This window comes from Eubalaena glacialis, chromosome 4, assembly GCF_028564815.1.
Source record: "Eubalaena glacialis isolate mEubGla1 chromosome 4, mEubGla1.1.hap2.+ XY, whole genome shotgun sequence".
Taxonomy (NCBI): Eukaryota; Metazoa; Chordata; class Mammalia; order Artiodactyla; family Balaenidae; genus Eubalaena; species Eubalaena glacialis.
Genome location: NC_083719.1, coordinates 28,713,649 through 28,732,020, shown reverse-complemented (window position 1 = coordinate 28,732,020; position 18,372 = coordinate 28,713,649). Strand labels below are relative to the sequence as shown.

The window sequence follows — 18,372 nt, the reverse complement described above, 5'->3', positions numbered from 1 at the left end:
CCCGAGTGTGTATCTTAACAGTGACAACACTAGTGAGTAAGTACTGGCTATTAGTATGTGCCGGACACTGTTCAAAGAATTGTTTTAAGGCTCTTGACAATCCTAGTTAGATACTGTTATTACCCCCATTTACAGATGAGGAAACTGAGGTACAAAGAAGTTAGTAATTTGCTCGGGTCACAGTAAGTGGCAGAGCCAGGATTCAAAGCCAGACAGGCTGGGCTACAGCCAGTGCTCATACCTGTACACTCAGATGGCACCTCTGAGCCCCCGGCTTGACAACCCACAGCCTATTTCACATTTCCGCCTGATGTCTGAAACGCAGCACAGCCAACACTTCTGGTTTCCCCTCCCCGACACGCAGCCGGATCCTCCTGAGCCGTCCCTGCCTCTGTCAACGGCGCTATCATCGGTCTAGTCACTAAGCCAAAAACCACTGAGTCATCCTTGATTTCTTCTCCTCTTCCTCTTGCCACGTCTAACCTACCACCACGTCCTGTCAATTCTGTCCCCAAAACACACCTCGATCTACTCTCCTCTCTTTCTCCACTGTCACCACCTGGTCTGAGCCAACACCTGCTCACCTGGACAGCCTTGACAGCCACCTGGCTGTCCTCAGTTCTTTAGTCAATTCTCTACACAAATCGAGTGAACTTCCAAACTGTCAGTGTTGTTCTTTACTTCAAAGTCCTCCACAGTTCCACACTGTATTTTGAGGAATCACTGTCTGCCCATTGTGACACACAAGGCTGCAGCCTGGGCTCTTCATCTTTTTTTTTTTTTTTTTGGTGGCCTCCTTGCATGGCATGCGGAATCCCTGACCAGAGATTACCCACGCCCCCTGCAGTGGAAGCACAGGGTCTCAACCACTGGACCGCCAGGGAAGTCCCCTGGGCCCTTCTTTCTGCTCCTCATTCGCTTTGCCCCCAGCCCACCCACTGGCTTGCTTTCCTCCCCGGTTAGTTAGTGACTTTCCTACCTCAGGCCTCTTGTACTTGCTGTTCTGTCTGCTTGGAATGCTCTCCCCTTGGCTCTCTGCCCCGCTGAGTTCTCAGCTTAAATATCACCTCCTCCCCGGGGCCTTCCTGAACATCCCCCCTCACTCCCCTCTCACAATACTCTTGTTAGTTTTCTTCTCAGCGCTGTGCAATCGGTCATGTGTATTTCTGTCTTCATTTACCAGATGGCAAGCTCCAGCAGGATAGGGGCTGCTCTGTGAGTAAATACTCACTGCTTGACAAGGTGCATGGTGCCCAGGGACCATTTGCTGCAAGAGAGAGTGGGGGGGAGTGGTGGGCTCTCGGGGGAGGGGGAGAGTTCATTTGAAGACTCTCACAAGGCTCTCTTTGTGCCCATTGCCTTAAGGAGGTGGAACTTTGAAATGGTAGCCACTGGAGAAGGGAAGTCTCTCCAGCAGACAGACAGTAAGAGCAAAAGGCCGGAGAGAGAGGGCGCAGGGTGAGGGGCGCACGAGATGGCAGCAGCCCCATCACGGAGGGCGTGGGTCGCCCAGACGAGGAGTGAAGCAGTTACCAGAGGGGTGCAGGACCCAAGGTAAGCAGCCCATTAGGAGGCCGTCAAAGCCTCCAGTTTTAACAACTATCCAGAAAGAGGAACAGAATTCAGACAATTTGCGGAGAGCAGGCAATGTTGGAAATGTTTGTCTGCCCTTCAGTGGTAAGAAGAATAGAGATCACGTTACAGCTTACCATGTTTTGGCCTAATTTTAGAACAGCACAAGGAACTGTTTAAAGGCTTCAAAGATTCCAGGGAAAAACCAATCCATTTGCATAACCAGATATAAAATTACATTAGAGGCTAGAATATCTGGTCCTTGCCCATGAGGATTTCCAGCTTGTCAAGTTCATTCTTCCTTCAAATCAGAGCCAGATGCAAAGTCTGGATAGCCAAGCCAGGATGGGAATGGAGATTTAAAATACAAATAAGTTAAACAAAAATTTAAGGTTAAGACCATGGGTGTGGAGGCAGGGAAGAAAAGTTCTATTGTAACTGTCTTTAGAGAGGAGCCTCAGAATAAAAATCATCATCGGGCTTCCCTGGTGGCGCAGTGGTTGAGAATCTGCCTGCTAATGCAGGGGACACGGGTTCGAGCCCTGGTCTGGGAGGATCCCACATGCCGCAGAGCAACTAGGCCCGTGCGCCACAACTACTGAGCCTGCGCGTCTGGAGCCTGTGCTCCGCAACAAGAGAGGCCACAATAGTGAGAGGCCCGCGCACCGTGATGAAGAGTGGCCCCCACTTGCCGCAACTAGAGAAAGCCCTAGCACAGAAACGAAGACCCAACATAGCAATCAATCAATCAATAAATAAATAAATCTTTAAAAAAAAAAAAATCATCATCATCATCATCACAGATGTTGATCTATGTTTCTTGAATTTCACTTCAAAGACCTGTTAAGGTTAAGCATTGCTGGCATTGGTGGTAGCTTGCATCAGGTCATGCAAGACAAGAAGCTGTGTGATCAACAGACCAGGACAAGTTGAAGAATGTGCCCATATTGCTGCATTAGAATTGCAAAGCCAAATTAATGCAAGATGCTGGGTCCCAAATGATGCTCAGGAAGGCCAGGACAACAGCTCAAGAGAACAGACATTACTCCAAACACATATTTTATTGCTCTGTGCTGTTCCTGAAAACAGCCAGCTTGCATTTTGACTGGCAACAGCTGGAAGTTACTGTGCAAACTGCTATTGGGATTTCACGAACTATTCATCTTTAAAGATATACGGAAGTCACCCTAAGCAATCATTATAAACTTCCTGGCAAGGTTATCAAACCAGGGAGTTGACCTAAAATTATAAAGAAGAATAAAACCAAGAACTTGAACAAAAGCTAAGAACTAAAGGCTCATCAAGTTACATACAAGGAAACAGTGGTTGAAATTTTGCTTATCAAGAAAAGCTGCATTCTACTAATGACTGAGAGAGAATAAATACTAGGATACTGGAGATCCTGTATTATAAGGATCTCCAACAGCATGAAAATTTTTTTTCAAGCTGACTATGTAAAGGGTACAAGTCCTTCCAATAAGAAAAAAGGAGCTGAATAAAGCAGAGAAAAGGGCTGGATCCCAGAAAGACACTCCAAATTTTTATTAGGATCCTCTTCTCTACCAGCGCAACTGCTATGGAAATAATCTTCTCCTTGGCTATAATGAAGCTTCTTAGGAAACCCAGGTTCTGGGATAATATTTGAAGGAGTATGTGTGTATGTGTTTGTTCTTTCACACACAAGGTTACTTTCAAATTTTAAAAATGATGTATTTATAATTTTCTGTTGTTCCACTTTACCTGAAGGAGCTTCTTGATGCATTCATGGTGGCTGTTCTTGGCTGCAAGGTGCAAAGCACTGTGTCCTAAATGGATTAAAAAAAATTTTTTTTTTAATCACTTATCTCTGTAATGAAGACAACTATGAGGAAATAAATTGTTCTCCAACAAAGACGGAATTGTTACTCTTGAGAATGAGGCCTCAACTTCTTCTCTGCAAAGTTCAGTGTGACAGAAGTGGGGAGAACACAGAGCATCCTGTCCCCTGGATAACGTTCAGAGTCCATGCCAGCTGCTGTCCTCTTGGGGTACAATCAAGCTCTGGGCTAGAAGCTTGCGGTGGACTCCTGGTATGCACCTTGGAAGCTCTGCTTTCAGCTGTCAGCACGGGTGCCAGACGCCCCGTGTCCATAACAGTCACACCAGGCCACGACTGCCACTGGCCCAGGAACCCAGCAAAGGCAGCCAGCGAGCCAGCAGGGAGCACACCAAACACCCGCACGACACCCCACTTCCACCTCTCGTTTCTCCCTCCCCCAAATGTGCTCCAGCTCTGTATGGAAATTACCTGGAGTTCAGATGTCCCAAGTTCTTACATGGAAGAAGGAAAAGGGTTATAAAAACAACACACTAGCAAAGTAGCATCTCTTCACGCTCCCTTCACAGAACATTACAACAACATGAGACTCTCTGATGTTTCTGTGGCCAGATTACTTTAGGAAATTTTAATGCTATACCCAGGTCCCTCCCCGCTACCACCGAATGGGCCTATAGAGTTTCTATGGAAGAGGGGCTTAGAGGCAGCCCTACCAGACCTGCAGGTTCCCACCCCAGGGCCCTGGCAAATTACTCTTTGCTTGGCCTGGACCCTCCTCCTCTAAGATAACCACCCAGCTTGCCCTCTTACCTCCCTCGGATGCCACTGAAACACGGTCTTCTGGATGAGACCTTTCCTGACCTCACCACTTAAAATTCCAGTTCCTCCCCCACCCCTTTTATCCCTACTTCCTGCTTCATTCTTTTATCCTTCATAGCACCCAGCACCTTCAACTCTCCCTTTCCACCCCACTCCTCTCTCCCTACACACACACACACACACACACACACACACTCTTATGTCTAACTGCTCTTCTTTCCCCACTAGAATATAAACTCTATATCCCAAGAGCCTACAGCACTGCTGGCACATAATAGGCTCTCGATACACATTTGTTAATTTGAATTAGAGGGTATGTCCACTACAGATGTCTGCGGAGGGGGATTTGGAGGGAGGGAACCAAAGTTACCACTGCCAGCCAACCCAATACACCTAGGAAACTCCTAAATCCTGCATTTGTAAACTGTTTGACCAAGAGACCCCCAATGTAACACCTGTAAGCAACCCATACTTTAAGCCATAACAGGCTTAAAGCATGTTTTTCAGCCTTACTGCTCTTGACATTTGAAGCTGGTCAGGTGGTCCTATGTACTATAGGATGGTGAGTAGCATCTCTGGCCTCTACCCACTGGATGTCCAGTTGGGACAATCAGAAATGTCCCCAGACATTGCCAAATATCCCCTGGATGGGTGGGAATCACCCCCGGTTGAGAACCCCTGGCTTAGAGGAACAGCTTCTTTTATATGGTGGTCCCGTCTCCAAATACCATTTCTCCTTTCTGAATTAGTCTTTATAATAACACTGACCAGAAATCCACTAATTATTAGGTTATCATATGGCTAGGAAATACCATATTTAAAATTAGAGGGTTTTAGGACCACAGTGAGCTGCACAAAAGCATGTGTGAGGTCAAAAGATCAGATTCCTTCTTTTCTGAGTAGCTGCACAGAGATTTTCAGGGTATGTGTGAGGGGAGTTAATTGATGGGGGTAGAACACTGAAGCAAGGAATCCTTTGACCTCCTCCCAAATGGATGAGGATGAGGAAGGTCAGGAGATGAAGGACTGAGACCCTTGGAAGCAGGAAGACAAAGATCTTCTCTTCCCCTTCCTCCTTTTACCGCAGGAGACCCCCTCCTTTCAGGATGTATAACACACAATAGTGAGTTCAGTTACATTATGCGTTAAATAGGTTTTGGTGGGTTAGCCTGGCCCTCAACCATCATTTATTCCAGTGTTTCTAAGGACAAGCACATTCTGTGTTTTAAACTAATGCCTTACAGATGAACTTTTGGAACCCATCCTGATTGTAAGTAGAAGACTGTTGATGTCGTGTATGCAATGCCTTAACTTTTGTCTACCCTGTGGACAAAAGCTCTTCTACATAAATAGCACCCACTGGAAAAAGGCACAGTTCTCCAAAGACAAGAGGGTAGGGAGATTTAAACAATTCATCATAAAATAAATAACAGGCTTTTATTTTTCACTCCAAGTGTTCTAGTCATACCTGGAAGTAAGCGCTGTGTTTCTAGAGAAACAAAATTGTCTTATTCCTTGGCCCTGTGATGTGTTTTCCTAAGCAGGAGCACAAAAGCATTTTTCACTTAAAAGTCTCAAAATTCAAATGATGCATCATTCCTTGGACAACATGACACTGGAGTGAGATGTCTCTCACTGCTACCATTAAAACAAAATTCTCGAGGGAAGAGATATGGGAACATATGTATATGTATAACTGATTCACTTTGTTATAAAGCAGAAACTAACACACCATTGTAAGGCAATTATACTCCAATAAAGATGTTTAAAAAAAAAAACAAAAAACAAAATTCTCTTTCCAAATGCAACATTTTCTGGAGAGAATATATTATATTAGTGCCAGAACCTCACTGAAACGAGCCAGTGCATAAGTCTGGCCCCCACTCAGCTGTGGATCTGTCTGGAATATCAGGAAGCAACTTCCCTATAGGAAAATAACAGGGCAACCCTAATTCAAGTGCATCTCAGCAGAACTCTGTAAGCGAAAAGACCAGGGCTATTTATAAGTCAAGAGTCGTGGGCTATTCCAGGTGGTTTAAGAATCCTGTTATTGAAAGAGTCTAAGAAGGATGACCTAGCCATTGTAGCCATGAACACCATCCTCCAACCTACCTCAGACAACAACCATTTATTCAGTGATTTAAGATTGCTGCTGAAACAGAGAAGAACTCACTCATAGAGTGGAGGAACTACTGATGGGACTGAGAACACAGTCTTCAAGTGTAGGTGACAAATTTTTAAACCGATGAGGTCATAAGACACAAAGACATGACGAACAAGCACCAAAAAGCTGAAGTTTGAGAAATTATAGTTTCAGATTATAATATGGAGACATTTAGAAAAAGAAAGAGAATTAAATGATACTCGACTAGATAAGGTTTAAAATATCTATTTAAGAACCAGAGTTTCAGAATGCTGAATATAAACAATAAAAGCATAAATTAATTTGCTTCCTATTTACAACTTCAAATATATTTAAACAACACTGTTCTTAGAAATGCTTATTTTTACATCAAGTTTTTAATCATTGAAGCAGAAGTCTATTCACCTAGTTATAGTTCCAGGGGAGAGATCATCAGGGTATAAAAGATGTATTTCCTTTTTTAAATTTTATTTATTAAAAAGAATAGATACATGTACAGTATAACTGAATCACTTTGCTGTACGCCTGAAACTAACACAACATGGTTAATCAACTACACCCCAATATAAAATAAAAGTTAAAAAAAGAAAACCCCACAATATTGTAAATCAACTATATTTCAATAAAAAATCATTAAAAATTTTTGTCTTTTTTTTATTGAAGTATAGTTGATTTGCAATGTTGTGTTAGCTTCTGGTGTACAGCAAAGTGATTCAGTTTCACACAAACACACATACATATATAGAGGAGATTTCTAATAACCATTCTTACTATTAAATAGAGTTTTGAATTATCCCTTAATCTCCACAAAGTAGATGTGCATATTGTTTTATATAGAATCAAAAGATTTTTTTGTGTGTGGGTGTATCATCTGAAATATTTTCATGGCCAGGTTATGCTGATCAGCTGTATACGGTTGGCCCTCCTGACATCCCATACACGTGCGTGAACAGCAAATAAAGGACTATAAATCATACAATCGTTTTTTGGTTTGCCTTTAATCCAAATGAAAATACGAAATACACTTAGTGGGCTATAATTTGCAATTAACATTTTAAATGACCCATTCTCTCAAGTGCCTGAATTTTAAGATGAATATTACCGTCTGTGTCTTCACATGGTGCCATATGTGAGTGGCATTAGAGGCATAATGGAATGGAGGGCCACCCAGAAATCCAAACAAAAGCTAAACCAGCACCTGAAACCCTAGAAAAGAGTAAGGGTTCTCAAGTGTCCCCCTCCTGAGACCTCTGTGCATTATGGTATTTCCATACTTCAGTTCTCGCTTTCCTAAGCCTCTCTTCTTCTATGAGAAAAGAAGTTTTGTGTGCAAAGTAATCAGGGAAAATTTAAGATATGGGAGTGTGACGGAAATTGCACATCATCCTTCAATCTGTTTCCACCTCTTTCTACAGCAAAACCTTCTATATTTTTAATTGGATAATTTGCTGCCCAGAATTCCCAGCTTCCCTTAAAGCCAGGTGTGGCCACAGATCACTCTGTGGGCTGGGCTTGCCCTTCTGCCCACTGTGACTGCGATGCAGACTCAGGGGGAGTCATCCTGGGCCATTAGGACCAAGGCAACACCCTGGATGGTGGAGCAACAGGAGTCTGGGTCCCTTGGTGTGGAGCCAAGCTGCCATACCAATTTGGGACTTTCAACTGAGAGACAGAAAAGTCTACCTTGTTTAAGCCACTGGATCATACTGTGTCAAATGCATACGCTTGCTAATAAATGGAGTCTGAAAGCTCATGCTTCAGATGAGCACTGATAACAAACAGAAGATTCTTTGGTCTTCTTCAATCTTCTGTAAATACTTCTGTTTAATCCAATCTCATCCTCCCAGGTGCTAACTGCAGCCATTAAAAAAAAAAAAAAAAAAAAGCCTAGAAACCTGGGAGAAGTGATTTCTAAAGAAACAGACAGAAATGTCACTTCCTACATCAGTGAAGAACAAGAGCAAACAAAGCAACGAGAGGTGCTGGACAATTACGCAGGCCCTGTTCAGAGTCAGCGCTATGGGTTTAGGTGTGGACTCTGCCAGCTGATTGCTATATATATGCCTATGGCGTTGTTTGGCAAACAGGCAATAAGGAATGGGGGGAACCCCCCAAACCAAAAACATGAGTCATGAGCTTCTGCCAGTTTTGGAATTTCTTTTCTGATTTGTACTATGAGAGTATTTGGCTTGGTGATGATCACAATTTTTTTTCTTTTTTAAGATGTGAAACCTCTGCAAAAGCCTGATGTGTAAAAGAGAATAAAGGTACATCCACCTGATGTGGATGAAGTAGCAATAATCATCATAAAATAGGAGCCAAATGCAGTGAGCACTCACTGTGTGCTGGGCGCTAAGATGCCCACACGTATCATCTCACCTAAGCCTCAAAGGCCATCTAAAATGATTATTGAGATGTACTGTACTATACCCAAGGCCTTATCTTCTGACAGTGTTCTGCTCCTAAGATTGTTTGTAAAGCATTTATGAAAAGTCTCTGGTCAGGGATTTCCCTGGTGGCGCAGTGGTTAAGAATCCGCCTGCCAGTGCAGGGGACACAGGTTCGAGCCCTGGTCTGGGAGGATCCCACATGCCGCGGAGCAGCTAAGCCCGTGCGCCACAACTACTAAGCCCGCGCTCTAGAGCCCGTGCTCCGCAATGGGAGAAGCCACCGCCATGAGAAGCCCGCGCACCACAACGAAGAGTAGCCCCCGCTCTCCACAACTAGAGAAAGCCCGCGCACAGCAACGAAGACCCACTGCAGCTAAAAATAAAAATAAAATAAAATAAATTAAAAAAAAATTCTCTGGTCGGACTTCCAAGCATTTTATGTGGAAGGATAGTTGATAAAGAAATAGGTGCTAAAAACCCTTTGCTTCTGAACTTAAATCCAATCACCAGTTTAAAATCATCCTGCAGACTTTGTGGATAAAAAAAATTAAAAGGGTCAGTGTAATGATATATTTTGAAAGCAGGTTTTTTTTCAGAAACTATAGGACAGTCGGATTTATGGTAACAGATTTTCATACGAGTTCTCAGTGGCTGTTGGGATTGAAGACGACTATATCTTAGTAATAATATGGCAATACTTCAGGTAGGTTTACTGAAAAGACAGCACCTATGAGAGCGGAGCCATTTAACTCATTCATTCGTCAAATGCTTTGGGCAAATGACGACCACTAAAGCACAGTGACTTATGTCCTTGTCCTTCCCTTGGATTCTGATACGTGTTCTTGAGAGGGAGAGATGGAACTGGGTGATATAGCCGACAGGAAGGATGTGAGCAGTAAAGGCCATCACGTTTACCTGGTTCATTGTAACAGAAAAAAGTTTGAGAAGTGTTGTTCTACATAACACAACAGACTCTCTATGCACTTTTATCCATGCCGCTTTTCCTTCTTTTGTTCCTGTGTTCCCTCTGCATGTTTTCAAGAAATCACAAGAAGTCAGTGCCTCACTCAGACTAAAGTAAAACAATAAGCCCAAGGACCAGAGTGCTGACCTCATTGTTAAAAACGTCAGGCAGCAGGGAAGTGACCGGCAGCTCGGAGACATTTCCAACTCATGGGATGTTTGGACGATGTTCTGGGGCTACAAAGTGCTGTGGATTATACCAGTTTCAATCAGAGTTGAAAGAAATGGGCTGTGGCAGTTCCCACAGGATGGGTCTGCAGTGTCCCCTCCAGCTTCTTTTTTTTTTGGCCACGCCTTGCAGCACGTGGGATCTTAGTTCCCCGACCAGGGGTTGAACCCATGCTCCCTGTAGTGGAAGCACAGTCTTAACCACTGGACCGCCAGGGAAGTCCTCCCCTCCAGCTTCTTGGAGGGCACTGTCATCTCAGCTGGCAAGGAAGAGGGAACTGCGCTGGGGTGTCCAGGTCTCACTGCCCGACTCCCCAGGCTCTCAGAAACTGAGTGAGGGCTGTGGTAGTAAATACAAACTCTACCCACATGGTGTTAGATGGCCAAAAAAACTACGCTTCTTAAAAGCTTTTAGTGCAGAAAATGATCATGGTAATCTTTTTGTTTTTTTTTAAAGGCAGGATTTAGAGTTTATTATATAATGTGATCTCAACTATGTAAAAATGTGCCAGAAAAATCTGGTAGGAAATATAGCTAAACAGTAAAATTTTTTTCTTCTTGGAGTAGAAGCACCGGTTAACTTCTTGGTAGTTTTCTGTATGTCCCAAATTTTCTACAATGAGTATGTATTAAAGAAACATTTTTTCCCTTTAATAAAAATATGGGGGAGAGATGTTTGGTTATGATGGAAATAACCAGATTCCTGTCTAATCTATTTTTTAACATCAAATGCAGTTAAACAAAACTGTATTACAGCTCAAATATATTCACTCTAAGAAAATTCTTCTAGATTATGATTTTCTTAGAGAAGAAACCCTGTCTACTTAAGAGGACATACGTTTCATCAAGGGGACTCTAGCCACTCATACTGCTCTAAGTGTATGTGGTACAACTTTAAAAGTAGTAACAATAAACCTTAAAAAAAAATAACTGGGTCTTGGGATTAAAGATGATTTTAATTAGCAACATAAATTAGTGTTTCCTTCAAGGTGGTCACTTAGGGAAACCATTCTTTCTTCTATTGGTATTGCCATTTCTCAAAATATTTTTCTGGAGCTTTCTGTGGCACTGCTCAGGAAAATCATTCGGTTACTTCAATCACTTACTATTTTTGACCAAAAATGGTTTTACCAGGTTGACACCTCATTCACCTGACTTGACTTCAAGTGGCTCTTGGCCTGTCCTAAAAAAACAAATCTATTCTCAAAGAATAAAGGTCCCCAAACACTGAGATTATTTCTTTTTAATGCCACAGCCTTTATGAAAACAATTCCAAAACACAAGTGTTCCAGCCATATTTTGAAATAATTATATTTTCACAATACCTGATTGACTAATCTGCCCCCAAGATGACTACTCTGAGGGGTCAGTGTTTTGGGGAAGGGAAAGTGATCCATTACGGATTAATGAAAAGCCTAAATAAAGACTATGAAATAGACTGATTTTATATTCCAGTAAAAACCACCAAAAGCCTATTAGAAGACAGATTTTCAAGTACAATATAGAAATGAAAAGCCATCAGTAGCTGCTTTGATCTTTTGGTGTGGCCAACAGGGGCAGAATCCCAGGCTGGAGACCCCAGGGGCTCCTTCCTGTAAAACAACGTTCATAAAAGACAAGACTACACTTCCTCTTCTGTTTGCCTTGATCATCATTTAACAACACTGGCTTCACATTAGAATCACCTGGGAGCTTTACAAAAAATACCAATTGGCTGGAAACGTTCAGACAATGGAATCTGAATTTCAGAAGGTAGAGCTTGGGTATATATGTGTGGGGTTTTGTGTGTGTGTGTGTGTGTGTGTGTGTGTGTGCGTGCACTGTTTATTCTTTCCTTTCCTCTCCTTTCCCCCTTTCTCTCCCTCCCTTCCTCCCTTCCAGTTCCCAGGTGATTCAGATGCACTAAACCACAGTAAGAGGTGCCGACCATGGGCAGCTGGTCCACATTAGGATCCTGGCTTCTGTCCACAGAGCTCAACTCAGCTAGTTGACAAAATGAGCGCCTACACAATTCACTCCATTCAGCACTTCATACCATGATTCATAAAAACAAAAATTAGGGAAAGGTGCTTGGTCCATACATGTAATCTTAGAAAATATAATTTTTAAATGGGGGATAAAAAGCATACAGTCTCTAGTTGACTAACCACATATAAGATGAAAACACCTGCAAAGGCACGAATAACGAAACCATGTCAGAGCCTGGTCAATGGAGTAGACTCTATGTTCTTCTTTTGGCTTATCTGTATAGATTGTAAATTTTCCACAATGAATATGTATCACCTTTGTGATACCTACTTTCCTGCTGGCCTGTTGACTTAAGAGAAAAAGACTACATACCGGCAGTATCTTGGGCTGTCACATCCACGCCATGTGTAACCATGACCCTGAGGCATTCCACGTGTCCTTTTGTAGCAGCAAGATGAAAACTGGAAAAGAGGTAACATAATCTCCTGAAGATTTCCACTCTTCAGAGTTCATCTCTGACCATGTTTTTGCCTCTTTGTGTACACTTTCTCTCACTTAAGCTCCACAACCATCTTGTGAGTAGGTATTATTATCAACCTCATTTTAAAGAGGAGGAAACGGAGGCTCAAAGCGGTCTGATAATTTGCTCATTGACACTTTTTATTAAGTAATGGATTAGGAGCTAGATCTTAGCTCTGCCAATGTAAAGACAAAGCTTGGAAAAAGTAAGACACAACTACATTCCTTGTTCTTTAGGAAAGAATAGCCAGAGTCCCAACTAGATCGGATTCCTAAATAAGAAGTAATTTATCAACTTTTTTCTGCTGTCTAGTGTTTTCACCAAAGCCATTCTTTTTAAGTAATACACTCTATGAAGGGAAATTTGTCTAAGTCAAACAATGGTCAAGGTTCTTGAACAGCATCAAGGTCAAATCCATTGCTGTGTTCTAGCTGAATAACAATAGTTGTACACAACTTTTAAGTGGCTAATGTGTGCCAACGACTCACTTTAATATATTATCTCTTTTCATTCTCATAAAAGCCTTTTGAGGTGAGTCCTAACACCGTCTCCATTAGACGGCAGATGTCTACACTCAGTCAGGTGCAAACAGCATTAAAGAAAGCCCACAATTAGGCATCAGAATTCAATGACACTTGGTAGTACAAACCAAGCCCAGCATGTTTAGACTTGCCAGTAGAAAGGGATAACATCCAAATGCCATACCCATTATCTCCGCAGATCCCGGAGTAAAGTGCACTTCTGCAGGCAGAAGGAAAGCACAGTTCCACTGGGCATTCAGGCCCAGAGGCTGAGAAGGCAAAAACCCCAGGAAGGTCTCCACTGCAGAGGTCTTCCCTCTTCACAGCCTCCTTCCTATAGAAGGAGGTTAAGGAGCCTCCCAGCTCTCCTCCTCCCTCAGTTCTGTCTTAGGGACTTAACTTCTCAAGATACTTGCCATGCGGCACCTTGGTGTCTGTACCTCTGAATTAATAGCCAGGCAATATTTTTTCATAGGACAGGACCTGTCACTGGGGCCCAGGGTCACACTCAACTAGCAAATCCAAGAGCTAAACCGATTCAAACCCAAGTCAGCTTGACCCAGCACCTCTGCTCTGGAGAACTAGGCTGAGTAAAGGTGGGCAGGTCAGCAACTGGGGATAGGTCAGTCCTGGTTGCAAATCGGCCATACGTCAGCTATGTGTCTTTGAGAAGTCAGTTTAACCTCTCTGAGCCTAAATTTCCTCCACAGTAAAATGTGGGGATTGACTCAGATGATATCTGATGGTCCATCTGGCTCTAACATTTTAAAATGATAAATTAAAGCTTACCTGGCTCTGGTCATACCAACTATTTCTGCATTTGTGCAGCAGTTTATGTGTAATGTTTCTTTACAGTCAAAATCCACTCTGTAGGTGATTACACATTACGGTGAAACTCTGATCATCTGGAATGACTTGGGAACGTGGTGACTCGTTTAAATGGAATTCCTGATTAAATACGGCTTAACCCGAAGAACCTCCCTAAAAGGCACTACAATAATACCTCTATTTTCAGCATTGTTGGGGTAACTTAACTTGACAATAAGTAAAGTTCATCTTTAAGCAGTGAATTGTTCAATCATAGTGGAAGGTTTCTAAAATCTCCCCAGTTTTAGTAACAGTATATGTTACATAATTAAATTGCTCTTGAGGACATGATATCACCATTAAGAGCCTCAATTATTGAACTCCGCTTTCAAGGCTATGAATCTAAATGCCCCGTATTATTAAGCCCTGATATTTATTAATATTTATCTTCTTTTCTTAATATCTATGTGTTTGCTTCTAAGCTATTCATTCTGCTATCTCCTATGACCGGGGAGAACTCAATCAAAATAATCTGGACAGCCATATCTTTTGCTAAAGATAAAAGTACCAGGATTAGTAATTAGCACACACACACACACACACACACACACACACACAACATAAAAGTATGTATAGATACAGAAGTTTTGATTGAAGTTTAACATATATAAAGAAAGCTACACATACCGTAATTGTATAGCCTGCTAAAACCTCACAAATGGAACATGCCCCTTTTACTCTGATACTGAAGAAACAGAACTTGGCCAGAGACCCAAAATCCCTCCTCGTATCTCCTGCTAGCAACCCAGAAGCTCTTCACGTGCCCCTTTGAGTTACTAACCCTCTTCCCCCTGTAATATTTCTATTTTTTCTACTCCGAGGCTTCCTGGATTACCTCTGGATTGCACACTATATTAATAGGGGATTGAAATTGCAGACACATGTGACAATGAAGCATTACTGTAGGCCACTACTGCATGTTGATAAATGTGCTCTGATGAACACGACATGCTGTTCTATGGATGACTTGGCTGCCTTCCTCTACCTCCTCTGTGAAGTTCACAGCTCTGTGGGCCAGCTCTTCCAAAGCTACAGCTGCAGCTCTTTCTGGGTTTTGGTAACTGATTTCTCTCCTTGCCTCTTCAGGTGTGGGTAGTGGTGGTGGTGAAATATTTCCCACTGTTACTAGCCAGGGCTGCTTTTCCAGCCTTGCTGGTTTAATCTGACCACATGTGTATAAACAGTTCCTTTCTTAACCACTCATCAATTATCCTATGTGAGTGCTACCTGTTTCCTACTGGGACCTTGAATGATCCCAGTGTTAGGTATTTTGTGTGTGATCATCCACAGGAAGAACTATTAGGTTTCTGTGCACATTATCGGATTAAATATTTATAAGGGCAAATTCAGCCTTAAAAAATGTTTTGATTAGAGAAGATGTCAGAGTAGAAAGACCCTTCCCTCCATGGGCACACCAAAATTACAGCTATTTACAGAGCAACTATTAATGAAAGATCAGAAGACTAGTAGAAAAGATCTTCTACAACCAAAGATATAAAGAAGGAACCAAAACGAGACAGGTAGGAGGGGCGGAGATGTGCTATAGTCAAGACCCATACCCTGGGTGGGTAACCCACAAAGAGGAGGATAACTACAATTGCAAAGTTTCTCCCCAAGGAGTGAGGGGTCCAAGCCCCACACTGGGTTCCCTGGCCCAGTGGCCCTGCACCAGGAAGACGACCCCTAGAATGTTTGGCTTTGAAGTCAGCGGGGCTTACTTTCGGGAGAGCCAGAGGGCTGTGGGAAATAGAGACTCCACTCTTAAAAGGCTCACACAAAATCTCACATGCTCTGGAACCCAGGGCAGAAGTAGTAATTTGAAAGGAGCTTGGGTCAGACCCAGCTACTGATCCTGGAGAGGCAGGAGGCAGCTGGAGCTCACCCTGGGGACACAGACACTGGTGACAGCCATATGTGCCCACACTTATACGGGCAATTAATCTATGACAAAGGAGGCAAGAATATACAACGGGGAAAAGACAGTCTCTTCAACAAATGGTGTTGGGAAAACTGGACAGTTACACACAAAACAATCAATTTAGGCTACTTTCTCACACCATATACAAAAATCAACTCAATATGGATTACAGACTTAAATGTAAGACCTGAAACTATAAAACTTCCAGAAGAAAACAGGCAGTATGCTCTTTGATGTCAATCTTACCAATGTTTTTTTTGGCTATGTCTCTTCAGGCAAGGGAAACAAAAGCAAAAATAAACACATGGGACCTAATCAAACTAAAAAACTTTTGCGCAGCAAAGAGAACTATCAGCAAAACAAAAAGCCATCTACTGAACGGAAGATATTTGCAAACAGTATATCTGATGAGGGGTTAATATCCAAAGAACTCATACAACTCAACATCAAAAAAAAAAAAAAAACCAATTAAAAAATGGGCAGAGGATCTGAATAGACATTTTTCCAAAGAAGATATACAGATGGTCAACATGCACATGAAAAGATGCTCAACATCACTCATCAGGGAAATGGAAATCAAAACCACAATGAGATATCACGTCACACCTGTCAGAATGGTTATTATCAAAAAGATAACAAGTGCTGGCAAGGATGTAAAGGAAAGGAACCTTAGCACACCTTTGGCGGGAATATTAATTGGTGCAGACTATGGAAAACAGTATGGAGATTCCTCAGAAAATTAAAAATAGAACTACCATATGACCTAGCAATTCCACTCCTGGATATTTATCTGAAGAAAATGAAAACACTAATTAGAAAAGATATATGCACCCCAGTGTTCACTGCAGCATTATATACAATAGCCAAGATATGAAAGCATCGTAACTATCCATCAATAGATGAATGGATAAAGATGTGGTATGTATATATATTATGGACTATTACTCAGCCATAAAAAAGAATGAAATCTTGCCATTTGCTTCAACATGGACGAACCTAGAGGGTATTACACTAAGTGAAATAAGTCAGGCAGAGACAAATACTGTAGGATTTCACTTATATGTGGAATCTAAAAAACAAATGAACAAACATAACAAAATAGAAACAGTTATAGATACAGGTGGTTGCCAGAGGGGAGGGGGGTGGAGGGAGGAAAGAAATAAGTGAGGGAGATTAAGAGGTACAAACTTCCAGTGGCAAAATAAATGAGTCAGGGGTATGAAGTGTACACCATGGGGAATATGGTCAATAACTATGTAATACCTTTGTATGGTCACAGATGGTAACTAGACTTATCATTGTGATCATTTTGGAATGTACAGAAATATCAAATCACTATGTCGTGTAATAGGAACTAACAGTGTTGTAGGTCAACTATACTTCTAAAACAAACCAACCAACCAACCAACTCATAGAAAAAGAGATCAGATTTATGGTTACCAGAGGTGAGGAGATTGGGAAAAGGGGAACTAGATGAAGGCAGTCAAAAGGTACAAACATCCAGTTTTTAAAAAATGTATTAAAAAAGTGACAACTAGATATTTTTACTTCTTAGTTGCTTTATTCCTATGAATTTTTTATTTAATTCAGGCCATGCATAACAACATCACAAAGAAGTTTATTAAAATATTGGCCAAGGCAAAAGAACTATTTATGAGTAGAGGATAAGAATTAAACAGTACCTTTTTTAAGCTAAAACAAAAAGAAAACAAATAGAAAACCAACAACAATAACTCAAAGTCACAGATCTTACTTTATCTATAAACTCACCCACCCTACCTCCTCCCCTGCCACAACTGGATTATTGTGAGGCAAATCTCACTTATATCTTTTCGTCTCTGAACTTTTCTACACATATACTTAAAAGATACGCACTTTACAAAGGAGAAATAATAACGCAATGAAATCCTTTGTATCCAATACCATGTCTGACTTGAATGCGAAACAAACTTGTTTCATCTACACCCTTACCATTATTATTTTGAAGCAAATCTCATGTCATGTCATTTCATTCATAAATATTTCAATATGTATTTCTAAAATAAAATAGCTCTTTACAAAAATGTGATAACAGTACCATCATCACACCTGTAAAATGGGCTGTGAGGAGTCAATGAGGTACAGGTAAAAGCACTAGCAAAATGTGAAGCATGTAGTAAACACCCAAGAAAATACCACCAATTATCAGAGCCTCATCAACACAAGACAAGGCACAGAGTCTGAGACATGTTGCTTAATAAAAGGATTTGTCTCAGTGTTCAGAAAAGACAGGTTAGCAGAAATTAGGTCAGAACCATCATTGCTTAAGAAATGAAGAAAGAAGGAAAGAAAGGAGGAAGAGGAAAGCAAGAAAGAGAGAGTTGTAGACAGTCACAGATGACCAAAAAAAAAGCCATCTGAGACCAGCCTTGTCTAATGCTCACACTTGAGCTGCTACCATTCTGGCGCCTTCCATAGAAGTGATAATCCCCAAAGCAGGGTTTGGCAGCAACAAGTCATTAGCATTTAGCCTCTGAATGTGAACGAGAAGCAGAGCCAACTTTTAATAAGATACTCAAGTGGAAAGTTGGGTTCAGTTGGGTGGGAAAACATGATTAGTCACTGACAGAACCTGGGTTTGTAAATGACAGCGAGTAGGTTTCCCTTC

General features: G+C 41.8%; 1 protein-coding gene across 7 annotated transcripts in view; it reads right to left on the bottom strand.

Annotated features, from left to right (window-relative positions):
- RAI14 (retinoic acid induced 14) overlaps positions 1–18,372 on the bottom strand; it is a 147,999-nt gene that overhangs the window by 21,219 nt on the left and 108,408 nt on the right. For 6 of the 7 annotated variants that reach the window (XM_061189178.1, XM_061189176.1, XM_061189179.1 and 3 more), the window contains exons 4-5: positions 12,272–12,360; positions 3,313–3,377 (exon numbers count right to left, since the gene is read on the bottom strand). In XM_061189178.1, coding sequence (XP_061045161.1) covers positions 3,313–3,377; positions 12,272–12,360 — 154 coding nt within the window. The remainder of the gene's footprint in view (positions 1–3,312; positions 3,378–12,271; positions 12,361–18,372) is intronic. The other variant, XM_061189183.1, reaches the window with a different exon arrangement.